Source organism: Balaenoptera acutorostrata, chromosome 9, assembly GCF_949987535.1.
Source record: "Balaenoptera acutorostrata chromosome 9, mBalAcu1.1, whole genome shotgun sequence".
Taxonomy (NCBI): domain Eukaryota; kingdom Metazoa; phylum Chordata; class Mammalia; order Artiodactyla; family Balaenopteridae; genus Balaenoptera; species Balaenoptera acutorostrata.
Window position 1 is genome coordinate 40209166 of NC_080072.1, and position 22306 is coordinate 40231471.

Below are 22306 nucleotides of genomic sequence, written 5' to 3' on the forward strand. Positions count from 1 at the left end.
CTACAACCACACAACTGCATGCTAAGTGGTCATTTTTTAAATCGAGATTTTGAGACATGGCACTGGAAAATGTTCATGAAATATTGTTATATTTTAAAAAAACAGAATTTCACAAACATACAAAGTCATTTATATAGAGAATATATGAAGCCATTTAAAAAATATAGATATGAATTTATGTGTATATGTAAGCTAAAAATGGGACAGTACACTATTTATTCACTATATGCTATATATGCATATACTAAATATACAAACGATTTCCAAACTGGCATAACACAATGCATAATTTAAGTGTCTACCTCCAGATGGTAGAATTACATGTAACCTCTAATTCATACTTTAACTGTATCCATATTTTTAATTTTCAAGAATGAACATTATTTTACACGTAAAAAAAGTACGATTTTAGAAAGATATAATTACATGCAATGTGATTACCAATAGAGATCAATTGTCCCAGCTTTGCAAGAAATCAAGTTCATTATTTTATAGTGACATTTTATATGAAAAGCCAAGATGGTAAAACTATACATGCAAACATAATGGCGAATAAAAGTTAAAAGCAGAATAGACTGATGTAGAATTTCTTGAACCATACATCCCATTTCACGTAGGTTCTATTACCTCCCAGCTATCTGGCTCCAAGAATTCCTTTTTTTCTGTAGCTTTCAAAAACTCTTCTAGAGTCACCAATCGGTCTTTGTTAGTATCAACCTGATTAAAGGAAAATGTACATGTAAAATAAAATAACTCTTTCACATTATTTAGATACTAGAAATTCTTCTAATAGATGCTACTACATAAACATACAGCAATTAGGGCTAGCCTAACATCCATAGAAACTGAGGGAAAAAAATCAAAACAGGACACTCAACATTATCCTAGAATCAGAAAATAGATAACTTTCTCTTCTATATAATTCAAATTTGAAAATAACTGATACCCCCAAAGATCACCAAGTTTGAGTCTGCTGATATGACTGGGTAGACTAGTATTGTTTTCCTTACTCACCATACCTCCTTTCAAAGCCAAGTGCTTGGGCAAGAAAAACAATCTTTCCAGAAAGAAAACTGTTTTAGCCAAGAGTAAAGGAGTTTAAGTTAAAATGCTCCCAACATTGTTTTCCTAAAAACAAACAACTAACTAAATCAAAGCTAAAGTTGACAACCTTTCCAAACCCTGTTTAATGGCTCTTATAGACTATGGCAAATTCAGTTACAAAAGTGAACTCTGTGATGGCCAAAGAAATTCATTTGTTACTTGGAAGACAGCACTCAACAAAAATCCCAATTTACCATGAATAGCTCAAATATCAGGTGAAAATCACTGAAGCAAAACAGTGGGCTTGGGGAATTCCCTGGTGGTCCAGTGGTTAGGACTCTATGCTTTCACTGCCAAGGGCCCTGGTTCGATCCCTGGTCAGGGAACTAAGATCCCACAAGCTGATCCCACAAGCCACGTGGTGCAGCCAAAAACAAATAAACAAACAAAACAAAACAAAACAACAAAAAAGTGGGCTTAAGTTACCCTGCCTATGATAGCTATTTCAGAGTTTTCAGCTTAATAATGTGAACAAGAAATAAATACGTGCTGTTATAAACCATTAAGGTATTGAGTTTTTTAATTTCTTAGCAAAAACTAATACAGCATTTAAAATATCAAATAATGGACTACATTATTTTTTACTTCTAAAAGAATGTTTTACAGCATTCTTTTATATGCAGCAGCATCTTAATATTTTAAAATATTTTAAAGCAGTTACAAAATAATTTTATTTACACTAAGGGAACCTACTGACTGTTCTGGATCAAAAATGCAAAATCCAATTAAATATCTATTATGTATATTTATTTTCCATTTTACAATAAGATTTATTGCAAGAACTTGAAAAATCCACAGAAGTAACAGATAAACTTTTCAAACATACCTCATTCATTACATGTTCCCTCATTCTAAGCCTTTCTTCCTCCATTTCTACCATATCATCCTCTTCATTTTTGGGGTCATATACTTTCTCCAACTAAAAAGAAAAATTTAAAACCAACATAAAAGAAAGGAAGATAATAGAAGGAAAAAAGACAGAGCAAAACCACTGAATACTTAATGAACTCATTTACCTCTTTAGTAAATAGGGCTTCTAATTCTTGTTCATCTAGGAAGCCATCACTATTGACATCTAAAGTTTAAAAGTTACAAATGCAAAAACTGATTTTAATGCCTTAGAAAATTGATAGTTAAAATATAACTAATTACAAATGGTTTGCAAAAGTATTACTTAACATGAAGCATCAACATGCTACAGAAAAAGGTGTCTTTCTTTTTTATGAAGCCTCAGATCAGTCCAACTGATAACAATTCACTACTTATTCATAATTCATCATAGTTATTTAGAAAAATATATATATTAACCATTTTTTCCAAAAATATAAAGTGAAGCAATATGCTATAAGACTAAAAGTAAATTTTAATATTACAGCATAAAGTCCATTAGATATAACCTAGCTAGACACAGAAATGCCTTCATTTTACAGAGAAACTTGTAATAAGTCATATAATGACTCAAAAGTAAAAGCAAGTATAAAGACATAGCTACTGACCTAAAATATTTTATACTGCAGACCAGCAATAAAGACTACTATACTACCCTAGAGGAAAACTCTAAATGTTTACTATCAATAGGACTCGATTAGCAAACCTTGGCAGAAATCAATTAAGAGTAAAACATCTATAATTTTTCAAACAAAAGATATAAATATTAATATTGTATCAAATCTGTTACCATGTAATTTGAAAAATGTCTTGGGGTCAAAGTCATTAGGATCCAATCCATCAGCCTCTTCCCACACTTCTTTTAGTTGATCTTTGCTTCCCTGTGAATCAATTTTAAAAAAACCACTCAAAACAAACTATAATCTATGTATATAGGCTCATAATAAAATATAAAATTGAAAAACTTTGCAGAATTAAGAATCAAGATTTTAAGTACTAATAACTTATAAAATTCTTCTATCTGGCACAAAGAAGTATCTTCATCTAACTATGGTTTTACAAAGTCGTAATCCTTACTGGATGATTAATTTTGGGATGATTTTCATGCTTTCTCTTCATTTCTTCAAATTTAGATTCTTCTTCTTTTCTCTTTTCTTCATTCAGTGTTTTTAAATATTCTCTCCTTTCATGTTCCTTCATCATTTCATATTTTTTAAATTCTTCATGTCGAGCCTTATCATAGTGTTCCAGATCACTTGTAGCCTATAATGCAATATTTAAATTAAATAAGAAGATGTGCTTGAAAAATATAAACAAAGGCTTTCTTGCATATAGCATACTCTCTAACAGAAGGTAGCATAGGAGGGCCAAAACATATTTGACTTCTGTTTTAAATTTTACCCTTCTATTTTAGTCATTATTATTCTCAGAGATGTAGGCATTCAAAGAAAGTAAAAGTTCAAAGCTAGCTTCAACTTTAGGAAGTTCCTCATAAGCAAGTAACATATAAATTTATTTTTATTTTTATTTTTTTTATAAATTTATTTTTAAAAGAAGAAAAAGGAAGGGACTGTATCAAATCTGTACAGTATAGAGAACTAGAACAGTTCCTAACGACTTAACTAAATCTAGTAACACCCAGGCTAGAACATCTAATTTGCTAACTTCATACAGTACATGTGAGGTCTACAAATTATAATCTAAAATCCCTGAGGCAGGATGTGTCTAAGAATTTTCTAGATTTTAGAAAAGACATATGGCATATATGCCATATCATATAACACCCCTGAAGAGTCTGTAACCAAACAGATTAGTACTTCCTTATCAAAATCTATAAATACTCACACTAAGTAAGCTAAATAAAACCTATAAATAGCCTTACTATAATTCAAGCCAGGTTTCCATTTTTATAGTATTTTGGATTTTGGAATTGTTGGCAAGGGATTACAGACCTGTATGTCCACATTATTATCTATACTAATAAGGGTTAAGCTATCTCCCTTTAAAGATATTCTAGAGAGTATGTAAAAGTTATACTACCACTTTCTGGAATTTACTTGTCAAATTAAAAAACCTCAAAGGCACAACAAAGATAACACATTTTGAAATGAGTCTCACCGCTTTGATTAGCATATCTAAATCTGTAGATTCAAACTTCTCAGGATTCAGGTGATTTAGATGATCAAATTGTTTTAGAAGAGCGTGGTGGTCTATGCCTGTATCTGAAAGAAAATGAGAAAACTGTAAACAATAAATTATTAGAAGCTAGAAACATTAATATAAATAATACATAAGAATAAGCATTCAGGGGGCTTCCCTGGTGGCGCAGTGGTTGAGAATCTGCCTGCCAATGCAGGGGACACGGGTTCGAGCCCTGGTCTGGGAAGATCCCACATGCCACAGAGCAACTGGGCCTGTGAGCCACAATTACTGAGCCTGCGCGTCTGGAGCCTGTGCTCCGCAATAAGAGAGGCCGCAATAGTGAGAGGCCCACGCACCGCGATGAAGAGTGGCCCCCACTTGCCACAACTAGAGAAAGCCCTCGCACAGAAACGAAGACCCAACACAGCCATAAATAAATAAATAAATAAATTTAAAATTGTTGTGGTGATTTCCTTTAAAAAAAAGAATAAGCATTCATATTAATTCCTATAGGATTTTATAAGAAAATTCAAAGTTTTAGATTTAAAAGTTCATATTTTCTTTTAGAATATCATACATATTGTTATTCTAGGCAAAGGTAATGCCCTTGAATCTAGAATGGAATACAATTTAATGTGTACATTTTAATGTTATTTCAAGAAAGACTAGTTAGCTAGCAGTATAATTTACAGTAAAAACTTTTTCATTATTGTAAAAGTACCAAATTTCCTACTTTTAATTAGATAAACTCTAATATACTACCCTCACCAAAGGTCTAAGAAGAATTTCTTTCTTTTTTTTTATAAGAATTTTTTTTTTTTTGGCTGCACCTGGTCTTAATTGCAGTATGTGGGATCTTTTACTTGCAGCATGTGGACTTCTTAGTTGCGGCATGCGGATGCTTACTTGAGGCATGTGGGCTTCTTAGTTGTGGCATACAGACTACTTAGTTGAGGCATGCAGACTTCTTAGCTGTGGCATGCATGCAGGATCTAGTTTCCCGACCAGGGATCGAACCCGGGCCCCCTGCACTGGGAGCACAGAGTCTTACCCACTGGACCACCAGGGAAGTCCTAAGAAGAATTTCTAAAAAGAATTGCTCTAAAATTTATATGAAGGAACTATTTGTATGCTGCTCCAATTAATCCTTTATGGAACAATAAAAATCTAATTCAGTAAATTCATTTGATTATGACTTTTTTTTTTGGCTGCACAGCACAGCATGTGGGATCTTAGTTCCCCCACCAGGGATCGAACCCTCGCCCCCTACACTGGAAGCACAGAGTCTTAACCACTGGACCGCCAGGGAAGTCCCTGATTATGACTGATTTTTAAAGAAACATCATTTTCTTTGTAAAGAACTTACAAAAAAAAAAACAAGCTACAGTGTATTGTAGTTGAATGAGTGAAGCGATTCTGGACGATTTCAGTTGTATTATAGAACTGAGCAAAATATGTACATGTGTTGATTTGTTAGAAGTCAGGGTTCTCACTTAGGAAAAAAGAACGTACAAACATGAAAATCATGGAAGGCAAGAAAGAAACTTGGGGAAAGGGATGGGAATTAGTGCTAACTGTGTGAACTTATTATTTCTAAAACATACATATATAATGTGTACACATATATGCATGTATGTTTCACACATATATGCATGTGTATGAATATATATTTATATATATGTGTGTGCATGCATATGTGTATAGACATGCATGTATTTCCTATCTCTGTCCTATGGAAGTGTCAAGAAGAAAATATATCCCAGGAGTATTGAGCACACCTAGTGTCATCTCTTGGTCTGTAACATCATTTTGCACTAAAATTAAGAACCAGGAATCCTCAGAGAAATGGCTAATTCCAGGGCTAGGGCAGGGTATAAAGTACAAGATGAGCCTGGAACATATTGTTATGCCAGAAAGTAAGAAACAGCGAAATTTAGTTCAACTAAGCTTTCACTGAATTCTCAGTATGGCCCTGTACTAGAAGTTTTACTTATGAAGAAAAGATCTGTTACAAAACCTAGCCCTAAAGGATACGACCCGTCACTGAAATACATGAAAAGACACTTAGCCTCACTCAAAATAAGAGAAATACATATTAAACCTGCACAATTATACCATCTAACAGAGTGGCAAAACTCCTAAAGTTTGATGATACTTATAATTAGCAAGGCTGTGAGAAATTATTGCTGGTGGGAATGGGTATTGATCACCCTCTGTGGAGGTGGCAGTATCTACCAAAATTACAAATACATATATCCTTTGGTTTAACAGTTTCATTGTGGGGAACTTATCCTACAGATAATCTTACATGGATACATAGTGGTATGTGTACAAGAGTGTTCACTAGAAATAACCCAAATATCCATCAACAGGGAGGGGTCTGGTAAATAAATTATGGTATACCTATATAAGGGAAATCTACGCAGTTGCTGAAAAAAAAATGATGGCCTCTATGTACTAATACAGAAAGATCTCCAAAATATATTAGTAAAGGAAAAATACAAGCTACAAACGTGTATTGCATGTATCTTTTGTATAAAAGAGAGGAAAAATAAGAACTTTTATTTGTATTTGTTTATATATGAGTAAAGAAACTCAGGAAGGATGGTATTAGGGGGCAGTGGGAACTGATAAAGTACAAAAATATCAGGGAACTTTTTGCTATATACTTTCTTACACTTTCTTTTTTTAAACCATGTGAATGTATTGCCTACTTTAAAAATTACACACACAACCCTGCAAAATTAAGACACTTTAAGCCCTTCTTCAAATTATCAGAAATTTTAATTCATAAATTTTGAATCAATGAGAAAATACTCATAACTTTTCTAAGCATATAAAACAGTTTACTTTAGATAATGAAATTCAGCCCCTGTCTTGGAATAAAGAAAATATTGCCAAGATTAAGGGGATGGAAGTTGTCTAAGGGCAAAGAAATCTCAAACCACCTTAGGCCTGGCTTCAAGGATGGAATTACCTTGTGTGTCTGACCAGCTGAAGTAGGATGGTATGAATTAATTCACCTCTCGTTGATATCCTTAGTTTCAGGATAAAGAGTATTTGGTACTTGTTTTCTAAGTCTATTCACCAGCAGAGAGTTTACTGCTCTACACAATTTCTCCAATATGATCCATTGACCAGAGGTACGTGTTTAAAATGCAGGAACTTCCCTGGTGGTCCAGTGGGTAAGACTCCGTGCTCCCAATGCGGGGGCCCAGGTTCGATCCCGGGTCGGGGAACTAGATCCTGCATGCATGCTACAACTAAGAGTTCGCATGCAGCAACTAAGAAGCCCACATGCTGCAACTAAGACCCGGCACAGCCAAAATAAAAATAAATAAATAAATAATAAAAAACTATTTTTAAAAAATAAAAAGATAAAATGCAGATTACTCATCCCTAGAATCAGAGTATCTGGAGGTGAGATCCAGTAATCTGCATTTTAAACTAGCTCCCTAAGGTGATTTTTATGCAATCTGAAGTTTAAGAACTGCTATTCCACCCTTAGTAAGTATTCAGATATTTATTGATGACAACGAACCACCCAGATAACCAACCTATGGGGGCATGTTACAAGGACACAGGAGCCAGGTTGAAGGGTCTCCCACTTGCCAAAGCTGGCCCTTGGATTTTGATTCATAATTAGAAAGGCCATTCCAAGACAATAAAGGAATTCACTTATGTTGTCAACTGTTGCTTTTATGGTTTTATTTTCTACACTTAAATCTTTGATTTATATAAGCACTTATTCTGATGTATATGAGATATAAATCTAACTGTACCTTTTTCCAAATGGCTATCCAACTCTATTAAGACTACTTATTTTTTTTAAAATCTTTATCTCACTAATAATGAGATACCACCTTTAATTCAAACTAAATTCCACATGTATTTAATTTTATTTCTGGAATTTCTATTTTGTTCCACTGGTCTTTCTACTTACATGACAGAACCATAACGTTCTAATGTCTGAGGCTTAGTGATATATTTTAATATCTAATACATCTAGTCCTTCTTCTTTGTTCTTCGTCAGAGGCACATCGCTTTTCTTGCTCATTTCCCTTCTCATATGAACTTTAAAATTAACTTGGCTAGTACCAGGGGAAAAAAGTACATCTTTTTATTTGGATCATGTTAAATTTGTAAATTAACCTAAGAAGAACTGACATGTTCATAATGTTGAGTCTTTGTATCAAAAAGATGTTATGTCTTCCCCTTTTTTCAAGTCTACTTTCGTGTCCTTCAGGAGCATTTTAAAGTTTTTATCTGTAAGTTTTGCACATTTCTTAATAGGTTTATTCTGGGTGTTTTATCTTTGTTGGTATCATAAATGGAGTCTTTTCTTCCATTATATCTCCTAATTGGCTGTTGTTTGTACATATGAAAAACACTGATTTCTGCATATTGTTTACCTTGTTGAATTTTCCTTTTGTATATACTAAGTTTTTCAGACAAGTTCTTTGGGTTTTCCAAGTGAATAATTATATTACCTGCAAATAGAGATGGTTTTATCCCCTACTTTCCAATTATTTTACCTCCAATTTTTTCATCTGTATAATTGCTTTGCCTAGTACCTCCAAAACAATATTAATTAGTAGTGGTGACAGTGAGCATCATTGTTTTGTTTCTGATTTTAGTGAGAAAATATATTTGTGTTTCCCCAATGTGTAGCTGAGTTGGACATATCTGATCATGTTACAGAAGTATCTATTGATTACTATTTTATTACTTTTTTAAAATTAAGAAGGGGTGTTAATTTTTGTCAAGTGCCTTTTCTGAATATATGGAGATGATCATATGAACACTGAGATTACTTTCTTTAAGATATCTTCACATTTCAAAAACTCTGCTTCATAGCTATTTAATCTTCTCATAGTCTAAAATTAAAAGAATATAGAAAGATGAACAGGCAGAGCACAGAGGATTTCTAGGGCAGTGAAACTACTCTGTATGATACTATAACAGTTGATACATGTCATTATAAATTTGCCTAAACCCATAGAATGTACAACACCAAGAGTGAACTCTAATATAAACTATGGATTTGGGGTAATTATGATGGGTCAGTGTAGGTTCATCAATAATAACAAATGTACCACACTGTTGGGAGATGTTGGTATTGGGTGAGGCTATGAACGTTTGGGGACAGGGGTGTATGGGAAATCTCTGTACCTTACCCTCAATCTTGCTGTGAACCTTATATTGCACTAAAAACATTGTCTTAATTTAAAAAAAATACAAATTTCAAAGATTTATTCCGATTCATTATTTGTCCTTTGACTTTACAATTTCTTTTGTCACACCAAAAATTTCTTTCTTCTTATATCTATTCATATGATAATTTACAGTATTAGATTTCCTAAAATTAAGTTAATCTCGCATTCCTGAAATAAATCCACTTACTATGATAGAATATTCTTTTAATGTCCAATAATTTTGGTTTTGGCATCAACACATAATAAGAGTGTGGAAGTTTCCTTCTTAATCTATGCTCTGGAATACTTTAAATAGCACTGACAATCTGATCTTTAATGGTTTGGTGGAATTCCCTTTGGCACTATCTGAACCTGGTGTTTCTGTGGAGCTAGCTCTGACAATTGTTCTATTTCATCTATGGCAATTGTTCTAATTAGATTTTCTCTCTCTACTTTCTTTTGGTTTGCTTTGACGTTATTTTTCCTCTTTTAAATCAGTGGCTTAATTCATTATTTTTCATTCTTCCTTTTTATTGATATAATTATTTAAGGCTAATCATTTTGATTTTTGAATGATGTGAATATATAACCTATTCAAAAACTTAAATTTTAAAAATTAAGAGAAGGTGGGACTTCCCTGGTGGTCCAATGGTAAGACTCCATGCTCCTAATGCTGGGGGCCTGGGTTTGATCCCTGGTCAGGGAACTAGATCCCACATACATGCCGCAACTAAGAAGTCCGCATGCCGCAATGAAGATCCCGAGTGCCGCAACTAAGACCCGGCGCAGCCTAAATAAATAAATAATAAATAAATAAATAATTTTTTTAAAAAAATAAGAGAAGCCAAATCAATACTAACATTAAATTTTGACTATAGGAACATGGTCTGTAAACTGACCTTAACAACCAAATATTGGAATTTTCCTGCCTTTTCTTTAGCACTTACCTTGAAGGGAATCCAATTTAGCTTTAATCAGCATTCTTAACCTTGCCACTTCTTGCCTTTTCAGTTCATCAAGTTTTGTCCTCACATGGTGACTTACTAAATCCAGTTCTTTGCTTAGCCTCCCACTCTGTTAACAAAAATAATAAATTAATTTTATCTATTCCATTGCATTTTTAGATAAGACACAATATATTAAAAATAGGGTTATAATAAAGTAGTGATACTTTTGACATTTTAGATGAATTTGATATTACAAACAGCATTTCTTTCAGAAGATATTCAGTTTGTAACTCTAAAATCAAGATGTCTAAAAACCATATAATTTAGAAAAGCATAATTAAAGCACAAAGAAGAAACTCAAAAAGTAACTTAAATTGTAATATGGTGCAGCCACTTTGGAAAACAATTTTGACAGTTCCTCAAAAAGTTAAACCCACAGTTACCATATGACCTTGCAATTCCATTCCTAGGTGTATATGTAAATAGTTGAAACATATCACATAAAGTCTTTTTTTTTAATAAATTTACTTATTTATTTATATTTTATTTTTGGCTGCATTGGGTCTTCGTTGCTGCGCTCGGGCTTTCTCTAGTTGCGGTGAGCAGGGGCTACTCTTTGTTGCAGTGCGCAAGCTTCTCATTGCAGTGGCTTCTCTTGTTGTGGAGCACGGGCTCTAGGAGTGTGGGTTTCAGTAGTTGTGGCACCCAGGCTCAGTAGTTGTGGCTCACTGGCTCCAGAGCACAGGCTCAGTAGTTGTGGCACACGGGCTTAGGTGCTCCACAACATGTGGGATCTTCCCGGACCAGGGCTCAAACCCATGTCCCCTGCATTAGCAGGAGAATTCTTAACCACTGCACCACCAGGGAAGTCCTCACATAAAGTCTTAAATATGAATGTTCATAGCAGCATTATTCATACGAGCCAAAAAAGTAGAAATAACCCAAATGTCCATCAACTGATGAATTGATAAAATATGGAATATCCATACAGTGGAATATTATTCAGCCATTAAAAGGAATGAATACACCGATACATGCTACAACGTGATGAACACTGAAAACATTATGCTAAGTCAAAGAAGCCAGGCACAAAAGGCCAAATTTTGTATGATTCCATTTATATGAAATGTCCAGAATAGGCAAATCCACAGATATAGAAAGTAGATTAATGGTTGCCAGGGGCTCAGGAGAGAAAGGAAAGGGGGAGTGATTGCTTAATGGGTACAGGGTTCCTTCTGGTGGGAAATAAAATTGTTCTAAAATTAGACAGTGGCGATGGTTACATGACTCTGTACATATAATAAAACCACTGAATTGTATACATTAAAGGGGCAAATTTTATGGTATGTGAATTATATTTCAATAAAGTTTTTTTTAAAGTAATGTGGCCTCCTTAAGCTTTAGTCATTCCATATATAAATAACTTCTCAAAATTCATCTTTTTTAGGTTGTCTCCTTTGATTACTTTTTTTCATAGATGAGTAATTCTATTCATGTTCCAAAATTTAAGAGACAAAATAGCTAGTGGTTTACCTTCTCTTGTTTAAAAATGCATTTTCAATCAGAAACTGCAAGTCTAACTAGCAATCAGGCACACAGACCCTTCAGGACTGAGTCAAGGGGGAGGAAGGGAAGGAAAAGAAACGTCTCAAGCAAGACCAAGAAAGAATGTTCAGAGAGGGAGAAGGAGAGCTAAGAGAATATGCTGTTACAGAAGCAAAAAGAGTAGTACATTTCAAGGAGAGAATGGTCATTATTATTAGATAAAACAATAGTCCTCAAGTGTGGTCCCAAAGTGGAAGCATCAGCATCACCTGGGAACTTTAGCTATGGAGGCCCTAGACTTACTTAATCAGAAAGTCAGGAGGTGGGGCCCAGAAATCTGTTTTAACAATTTAAAATCTGAGAACCACTGAGATAAAATAAAGGAGTCCAGTAAGAAGAGGAATAAAAGGTGCTCACTAGATCTGGCAATTAAGAAATCACTGACAGGTATTTCCCTAGTGGTCCAGTGGTTAAGACTCCATGCTCCCAGTGCATGGAACCCGGGTTCGATCCCTGGTCAAGGAACTAGGTCCCGCATGCTACAACTAAAGATCCTGCATGCTGCAACTAAAGATCCCACATGTCGCAAATAAAGATCCCACTTGCCGCAACTAAGACCCGGTGCAGTCAAATAAATAAATAAATATATTTTTTTTTTAATTAAAAAAAAAAATAAGGAAGTCAACTGACATCCTTCACAAAAGTACATTCAGGGAAGTGGTGTGGGCGAAGCCATAATCTTCCCAGTTAGCAGTGTTTGGTAAGTGAAGAAACATAGTATGATTCTCCTTTCAAAATGCTTAGCTGACAACAAAGGACAACTTCTAACTCTTTTTTTTCCAGTTTTTCCTGAGACAGGAGTCTTTGCTCAGCTGTTTGTAATGATTCTGTCGGCTTGATTTTTATTGTCTATTTTTACTCAATTTCTTTTTCATTAAACAACTGTTTAACTTACTTCATTTTGTCTCCCCCCACACAACCCCATAGGAAATAGAAATTGACTGTGAAAGGGAGACAGTTATAAAAGTATTCTCCTATACTGAAGAAGGCAAGCTTGTTGTTTTCTTTTCCCTGATTATCTCTATATAGTAACTCCCATTACCCACATTGTCTGTTAGCCCCCAAATAACGCTCTTAGTCCTAACTGAAGTAAATAAGAGACATTGAAAGTTCTACATTAAATATCATTCATCCCAGGAAATTAGTTCCACAGCTCAAATGAATTTTTCAAAGAAACACGAGATTATTCTCAAAACAATTCAGGGGACTGTAGATATTATGCTAAGTGAAATAAGTCAGACAGAGAAAAACAAATACCGCATGACATATGTGGAATCTAAAAAAACAGAACAAACAAACCAACTAAACCAAACAAAAAACAGACTCATAGATACAGAGAACAAATTGGTGGTTGCCAGAGTGGAGGGAGGTTGGGGGAGGAGTGAAATGGGTGAAGGGGATCAAGAGATACAAACTTCTAGGTATAAAATAAATAAGTCATGGGGATGTAATGTACAGCATGAGGAATGAAGTCAATAATATTGTATTAAATTTGTATGGTGACAGATGGTTACTAGACTTATTGTGGTGATCATTTCACAATATATACAAATGTCAAATCACTATGTTGTACGTATGAAACTAACATAATACTGTATGTCAAATATACTTCAATTAAAAAAAGATAATTCAAAAAATAAAATGAAATAAAATAAAGATAATTCAAGGGAATTATTGGCATAAGGCTGTTACCATTCTCCCAGAAAAATTCACAGCCTCCAAGAGGACAGCTGTGAACTAAAAGCCACACACAGGGATTTCCCTGGTGGCGCAGTGGTTAAGAATCCAACTGCCAATGCAGGGGACATGGGTTTGAGCCCTGGTCTGGGAAGATCCCACATGCCACGGAGCAACTAAGGCCGTGCACCACAGCTACTGAGCCTGCGCTCTAGAGCCCGTGAGCCACAACTATTGAGCCTGAGTGCCACAACTACTGAAGCCTGAGCGCCTAGAGCCCGTGCTCTGCAGCAAGAGAAGCCACCGCAATGTAAAGCCCACACATCGCAACGAAGAGTAGCTCCCGCTCACGGCAACTAGAGAAAGCCCACGTGCAGCAACAAAGACCCAACACAGCCAAAAATAAATGATAAATAAATAAATTTATTTTTTTTTAAATAATAAAATAAATAAAAGCCACACACAGGTTCTGATAGTGGCCACAACCAAATGCGGGTCAGACTTTCACAGGCCCCAGACCAGGGACAGAGACTAAAATAAGTATGTTTGATTCAGAAAGTTTCCTTCAAACAAAGTTCCAGGTAAGATAACTTTTTAGGAAAGTTAAAAACAGATAAACAAAAATAACATAAGCAAACCAATAAAACTATCTTGAGAGGTATAACTGAAACTTTAAAATTAAATCATTGGAAATTTTTTTTTACTGCTGACTCTAAGATAAACCCAACTAAGTGGATTCATTACCCTTCAAGGGTGGGCTTTAAAAGAATCTCTCACGTCAGATCTTGGTTTTTACAACCTTTCTTTATTGTGAGTACTAAGGAGATGTCTAGGGCTAGGATAATGTCAAATAAATAGGGTTCTTAGGACAGAGGCAAATAATTAAACCTCCCCTGTTGAGATAAGATGTGGCCCATTACGTCTTCTATTAATCTGGACCTGATTAAAACACCAGAACTAAACCTGTGCTAAACCTTTGAATAGCTTCCTGCTGTCCTCACATCATGATTCAAGCCCCTTACCATGATGTACAAGGCCCTCTGTCATCTAGCCCATGACTCTTTCCAACCTCATCTTTTGGCCAGTCATGGCCTCCACTTCCCAGGCCAGGTTCCGGCAACAGTTACTCCTTCCAGGTTCCTATATATTCCTGTCTCTGTTCCCTTGCACCTTGGCCTAGCATGTCTCCCAGTCTTTCTCCTTTTCTCAGCCACATATTTAAGCACAGGCATAATCTCTACCAGGAAGAAAGACTTCCCACTTTCCCCCACTGCTTCCTACTGAATTAGGTGTCCATCCTCTGTATCTCCAAAATGTATTATACACTCAGCGTATATTTATCTTAGTAATCTTTTTCTGGATATTAGTCTCCCTTGAGGGTTCTTTAAGGGCTAAGAATGAGTCTTTGTTTTTTGTTTGTTTGTTTGTTTTAATTATTTATTTTTTATTTTTGGTTGCGTTGGGTCTTCATTGCTACGCGCGGGCTTTCTCTAGTTGCAGCAAGCGGGGGCTACTCTTCCTTGCGGTGCACGGGCTTCTCATTGCAGTGGCTTTTCTTGCTGCGGAGGACGGGCTCTAGGTGCGTGGGCTTCAGTAGTTGTGGCACGCGGGCTCAGTAGTTGTGGCTCACGGGCTCTAGAGCACAGGCTCAGTAATTGTGGCTCACAGGCCCAGTTGCTCTGTGGCATGTGGGATCTTCCCAGACCAGGGCTCGAACCCGTGTCCCCTGCACTGGCAGGTGGATTCTTAACCATTGTGCCACCAGGGAAGTCCCGAGTCTTATCTTTGTAATCCCAATACTTAGCTCAGTGTCTGGCATGCTCAAGTGTTTGTTAAATAATTATTTAATTACATTTACCTTTATTTCCTCTATGTCTGCTTTCTGGAGCTTTTCTCTGAAATGATTATCTGTTTCCAGCACATCAATCACTTGCTTGAGGTATTCATCATAATAAAGTCCAGTATCCTTCAAATTAAGAAACAAACAATAACTCTTCTGAAAGTTTTTCCTTTCCTGTATCTAAAGATTTCAATCCTAAAAAAAAAAAACAAAAAAAAAACCGTCTAGCAAAATGGCATTGAGACATACCTACTTTGATAGTTTGGGCAGTCAAAGTTAAAAGCTGTATTTCTCAAATGAAGAGAGTTGTATCAGAGCCAATGTCATGTTTTACTCTTACATAAAGGTAGATTTTCTATATGGCTTAGACAATAAATACTTAACCAATATACTAATTGGTTTTACCCCTTTGTCACCTGTCTCTCCTCATTGTTATCTGTCTCTTCTCTGAATATAAAACGTTTTCTTGGTTGGTTATCTCTACATTGGAAATGTATTATGATTAATTCTTCTACACACTATCTAATATACTAATTAGATATATATATCTAATATAACTACATTAAAAAACTTTGTCTGATATTAAAGAACATATGCTTATCCAATACTCTTTTTACTGCTATTTCAGAAATAGTTCCTAAATGTCCAATTTTATAAGTAATAAATTCTTAGCAATATTTTAGTTAAAATTCTTTCCACAAGGTTATCTTTAGCATTCACTTACTGGTGGTTCTATCTTTGCACTGTCCACAGGTTGAGCATTTTCTACTTTTGTCTTGTCTATGTCTATAGGCACAGCTTCAAGAGCAGTAAGTATACATGTAACCAAGAGAAAACAATATTGTAGTAGGATGGTCCTCCACTTCATCTGAAATAAAGGTACAATTATATTAAGGTCCTGAAAAGATGTTTTCAAACTATATATACATGCATTCCCAATGCCACACTAATAATATATTTAATTTCAGGAAGTTTAATTCAACAAAAGAATTCTAGGAAAGGGGTTAAAAATAGATTATAACATCAAAAATAATGCTTAAAATAGATCACTAAAGAAAATCAGGAAAGAAATGCTTTTCAGCTAAAATTAAAATGACAAGTAAACAAAATTTTAAAGTTTAAACTGCTTATATAGTATAAGAAAACATTTGGTTAATTATAAAAGCTTCAAATAAAGACAGTAATGAGGGACGCAATTTTTTTTTAAATAAATAGTCCAAGTTTAAAAAAGGCAGAAGGGGGACTTCCCTGGTGGCACAGTGGTTAAGACTCCACACTCCCAATGCAGGGGGCCCGGGTTTGATCCCTGGTCAAGGAACTAGATCCCACATGCATGCCGCAACCAGAAGTTCGCATGCTGCAACTAAGAAGTCCACGTGCTGCAACTAAGGAGCTGGCGAGCTGCAACTAAGGAGCCCGCCTGCCACAACTAAGACCCAGCACAACCAAATAAATAAATAATTTTTTTTTTAAAAGGGAGAAGGGAAAACTATTTATTTTTTTCTCTATTGAAATACTAAAGAGCCAAAATTATTTCTGGATATAATATTTAAATTAGCTTCAATCGAATTTTGAAAATAAGTTGCTCTATGAACATAAATTGATTAAAAGAGACAAATAACTGGCTACAAGTATTCTCTTAACCTTCCTAGACATTATTTTATCATAGCCAATAGTCTTATGTTAAAATTCTGTTTGGCCAATAATTTTTCAGATAAATAGGTCAATAAAATATCAAGCAGGATGTAACAGTGTTGAAGCAAAAGAGGAACAACTATTGCTGGTCCCGCAATATTATTCAAACCTTGCTTATTCAGTTTCTACTTCATAAGAACCTTTGTAGCTCCAGAGGACCTACTACAAGAATTAGAATGAATAAAAAGCTCATACTTAATTGATTTTATGTAGAGAGAGTGATATTAGGATCCAAGTCAAAAATAATGATCTGACCATCAATCTGGAATATGCATTATTAATTTAGAGACTCCCAAACTTAGCTGGCATGGACTTTTTTTTTTAAAGTAACATGTTTTTATCTACAGAACACAATTTGGAAGAGTACATTGCCTCATTTTCACCACAACCCTACGTAGTACATAGAACAGTGACTCATTTTATAGATGAAGAAATTTTTAATGGAAACAAGTCACTCATAGAGCATTGTCTTACATTAACAAAATCACTAGAATCCACATTCTAGTGCTATTTCTAGTGTATCAAATTTTTAGCATCTTTATTGAGATATAATTCACATGCCATGAAATTCACCCATTTAAGGTACAGGATTTGACTATTCTATAAAGATGCTACTCAAAGTTTAGTTCTCAAACCTGAAGGATAAAATCATCCGGGAGCTTGTCAGAAATGCAAATTCTCAGCCTGCACCCAAGACCTCTGAAATCAGAATCTCTGGGGTGGGGACCCAGAATCTGTTTTAACAAACAATCCAGGTGATCCCCCTACAGGCGTATGCTCAAGACCAAGATTCACTCTTCTCTAGGACACTAGTTCAACATGATTGTCGTGAATACATGTTTTTTATGATGAAATGTTTGGGAGATACTGGCTCAATGAAGCTAAATAAATTTCCATATTCATAAGACTTTCAGAACTTCAGATCAGCTACTCTGCATTATGAATCTCTAATAGAAGGATGGTTTGTTTCTCCACAGAATCTTTCCCTAACCATGAATTACCTCCTCTTCCCACAATTATTTTTTATGACAACAAAGTTTACTTCTCATTCATGCTTCATGCCCACTGTAGGTACATGTTTTGTTTTTGCTCTTTTGAGATACAATTTACATGCTATAAAACTTACCTTTTTCAATTGTACAATTCAGTGGTTTTTAGTATATTCACAAGGCTGTGCAATTATCACCATTATCCAATTTTAGAACATTTTCATCACTCTAAAAATAACCCCATACCCATTAGTAGTCACTCCCCACTCCCCCTATTCTCTCAGTCTCTGGCAACCATTAATCTACTTTCAGTCTATATAGATTTGCCTATTCTGGACATTTCATATAAATGAAATCATATAACATGTGGCCTTTTGTGTCTGGCTTTTTTCATTTAGCATTGTTTTCAAGGTATAACCATGTTGTAACACGAATCAGCACTTCATTCTTTTTTTTTGGCTGCATTGGGTCTCGTTGCTGCGTGCAGACTCTCTCTAGTTGTGGGGAGCGAGGGCTACTCTTCATTGGGGTGTGCAGGCTTCTCATTGCAGCGGCTTCTCTTGTTGCAGCACACAGGCTCTAGGCACGTGGGCTTCAGTAATTGTAGCATGCGGGCTCAGTAGCTGTGGCACACGGGCCCTAGGGTGTGCAAGCTTCAGTAGTTGTGGCACGTGAGCTCAGTAGTTGTGGCTCGTGGGCTCTAGAGCGCGGGCTCAGTAGTTGTGGCACACGGGCTTAGTTGCTCTGAGGCATGTGGGACCTTCCTGGACCAGGGATCGAACCCGCGTCCCTGCACTGGCCGGCAGATTCTTAATCACTGCGCCACCAGGGAAGTCCCAGCACTTCATTCTTTTTTACAGCTGAATAGATTTGCCATTGTATGGATATTCCACATTTTGTTTATCAATTCATCAGTTGATGGACATTTGGGTTATTTCTACTTTTTTGGCTAGTATGAATAACGCTACTATGAACATTTGTGTCAGGTTATTGTGTTAGCATATTTTGAATTCTTTAGGTTGTATACCTAGGAGTAGAATTGCTAGGTCAATTCCATAACTCCATGTTTAATTTTTTGAGGAACTGCCAAACTGTTTTCCATAGCAGTTGCACCTTTTCCCACTACCACCAGCAATATATGAGGATTCTAATTTTTCCACATCCTAACCAACACGTGCTATTGTCTATCTTTTTTATTATAGCCACCCTACTGGGTGTGAAGCGGTATCTCACTGTGATTTTGATTTGCATTTCACTGGCTAATGATGTTGAGCATCTTTTCAAGTATTTATTAGCTATACCTTTTACCTTTTAAAAAATTAATTTAAAAATATTAAGTTAGTTGTTTTTTCAAAAACTCTGAATTGAAACTTTTGTTTACCTTTGCAAGTCCCATATGCCACTGTAAACAGGCTGACCAAATGACCATTATACAACGTAAAAGTTTTAAGTGTAATCATGGTTGAAAGGCCCAAGTTATGACTTAACTGCTCAAGTCAATTTTGATGTCTTCTACACACACTTCTGGAGCTTAATTAAGTCTCCGCAGCCCCTAACATGGTACCTGTACAGTTAGAAAATGAATAATTGCTAAAATGGTTTGAATAGTCTCTCTATAATGTACACAGAGAAAGTCAGCTCAGGGATATACCTCCATAACTTCATTTTGCAGACCCCATCAGGAACTGTGACTATCCCTTGATGTGGTCAATCCAGAGTTCAAAAGAATCTTTCAGGACTTCCCTGGTGGTGCAGTGGTTAAGAATCCGCCTGCCAATGCAGGGAACACTGGTTCGATCCCTGATCTGGGAAGATCCCACATGCCGTGGAGCAGCTGAGTCCGTGCACCACAACTACTGAGCCTGTGCTCTAGAGCCCGTGGGACACAACTACTGAGCCTGTGTGCCGCAACTACTGAAGCCGGCATGCCTAGAGCAACAAGAGAAGCCACCACAATGAGAAGGCTGTGCACCGCTTCGAAGAGTAGCCCTTGCTCGCTGCCACTAGAGAAAGCCCTTGTGCAGCAATGAAGACACAACACAGCCAAAAATTAAATTAAATTAAAAAAAATACATTAAAAGAATCTTTCACACAGACTTCTCCCCTCCACCTGTGTCATCTCCAATGTCCCTTAGGCTCTCCTTTTCCCACCATACAACACACGTACACATTAATAAGCAGTTCTGTCTTAGCAATTGGCAGCTATGTCACATACCTTGAAATATGCTCTTTTTTTTTATAGTGTCCACCTTTACTTCAATACACAATAGAAGCTGAGAGTAATAAAAATAAACTATAGATAAATCCAATCTTGGAAGTGGAATCTCTTTACCAATTTGTCACTTCTGCTCTCTCACTCTTCTTTCAAGTCTACCATAAATACGAAGAGAGTCAAGCAAGAATGTGTTTGTATATATGAATGTGTCTATGTGTCTGTGTCCTGACAGCATCTCAAAGTGACAGAAAGTCTCTGGGCATCTACTCTAAAATACTGACTGAATTTATGGTTCATAAACATTTCACTGGGTCCCAGGCTTATTATTAATAACAATAGAAACCATCTATTGAGTGTCTACTATGTAGCAAGCAGTATGCCAAACTTTTTTATTATATTAACTAATCTATTTCTTATAATGGCCCTGTGAAATAAATATTATTATTCCCATTTTATAGTACAGAAATCTGAAACATATCAGTTAAAAAACTTGATCTGGGTCACACAGCAGTAAATCGTAGATCCAGAGTTTGGACCTGGGAGCGACTGACTTCAAAGAGTATGTCTGCTTTTAAGCACTGGTTCTCAAAGTGTGGTCCCTGAAAGAGCAGCATCAACACCACCTGGGAATTTGTTAGAAATGCAAATTATCAGGGCTTACTCCAGATCTTCTAAATCAAAGAATCTTTGAGGGGGGTGAGGAAGAGAAGAGGGGGGGGCAAAATCTGTTTTAACAAGCCCTATAGGTGATTCCGAGGCATGCTAACATTTGAGGACATACTGCCTCTCCTTAGCTCTGTTTTTCACAAACCTCTTCTACTATGAGAGACAAAGAGAATGCATATCTGAAAAGTAAATTTGGATCCTCAAGGAAACGAAAATCAGGTGTTACATCTAAGAAGGGTAAGGCAAAACTAAATTTAGGTCTATATTCTAATTCCAGCTGTACCATTCACTTGCTATGTGATCATAGGTCAGTCAATTAACTTTCCCTGCTTGTCTCCTCATTTTTTAAAATAATGAATTTTTTTAAAGAGACTTTAACTAGACCTCAGTATCCTTTAAGCTCTTAGATTCTATTATCAGTTTATTCTTTTGAAAAATGTGTAGATCTTTTCTGTTACATTATCAGAAATACTACTCAAATTGTTTGTACTCACACCAATTGTAAGAAATTAAATTATATGATTTATAAATGTCTTTAAACCAAACATTGCTGATTCAGCCAGCTGAAAATTACCTTGGTAGATCAAAGAGAAGATCTGGGTGCTGGGATACAAAGAATACAAAAATCAACTACCAAAGAAAGTTCCTATCTAGATAAAATAAGAATGAAGTAAAGCCAGGAATGTTTCACACTTTCAATACAGAGTGTGAGACACTGTACACTTTAAAAAGAGTGAATTTTATGATATGTGAATCATATTTCAACTTTTTTTAAAGTAATGAAAAATAGAGCAAAAAATCTGAGCTTATAAAATAAAATGCGAACATTAAAAAAGGAACAAATACAATTTACAAACATCATTTACCTACAAAAGTATAGAGGTTTTAGAACTAGCCATGCTCTATAACTTTTCATAATTATCCAATTTTTACATTCTTAATGATTTTTGTCTGCTTGTCCTATCATACTAGAAAAGTGAAAATCTTGCACTTTAATTTTGGATTTATCTGTTTTTCTTTATAATTCTGTCCATTTTCATTTAAATATTTTGAGGCTATGTTATAAAATGTACACAAATTTAAGATTTTCTAGGTTCCTGGTGGATTTAATCTTTTTCACATTTGAGTGACCTTTATACCCCAATTTGCCTTAAGCTCTATTCTGACAGTAATATAGGTAAACCAGTTCTTTTTTGATTAGTGTGTAGATACACACAAACACACACACACACACATTCTCACACACTTACTTTATTTATTTTTTACATTCTCTAATAAATTTTCTTTTATTTGTATGATAAAGACCAGTTATATATAAAATATAAGTATCATATTTTGGGTTT

The 22306-nt window shown here is 35.4% G+C and overlaps 1 protein-coding gene and 1 non-coding gene across 5 annotated transcripts in view; one reads left to right on the forward strand and one right to left on the reverse strand.

Annotated features, from left to right (window-relative positions):
* NUCB2 (nucleobindin 2) overlaps positions 1 to 22306 on the reverse strand; it is a 44515-nt gene that overhangs the window by 11386 nt on the left and 10823 nt on the right. For all 4 annotated transcript variants that reach the window (XM_057553782.1, XM_057553779.1, XM_057553780.1 and 1 more), the window contains 9 exons: positions 16123 to 16266; positions 15417 to 15524; positions 10277 to 10403; positions 4111 to 4214; positions 3070 to 3255; positions 2783 to 2873; positions 2121 to 2179; positions 1931 to 2023; positions 628 to 717 (listed from right to left, as the gene is read on the reverse strand). In XM_057553782.1, coding sequence (XP_057409765.1) covers positions 628 to 717; positions 1931 to 2023; positions 2121 to 2179; positions 2783 to 2873; positions 3070 to 3255; positions 4111 to 4214; positions 10277 to 10403; positions 15417 to 15524; positions 16123 to 16266 — 1002 coding nt within the window. The remainder of the gene's footprint in view (positions 1 to 627; positions 718 to 1930; positions 2024 to 2120; positions 2180 to 2782; positions 2874 to 3069; positions 3256 to 4110; positions 4215 to 10276; positions 10404 to 15416; positions 15525 to 16122; positions 16267 to 22306) is intronic.
* On the forward strand, positions 1358 to 1430 carry TRNAS-CGA (transfer RNA serine (anticodon CGA)). The gene has a single exon. It is a non-coding gene; the product is annotated as a tRNA-Ser (tRNA).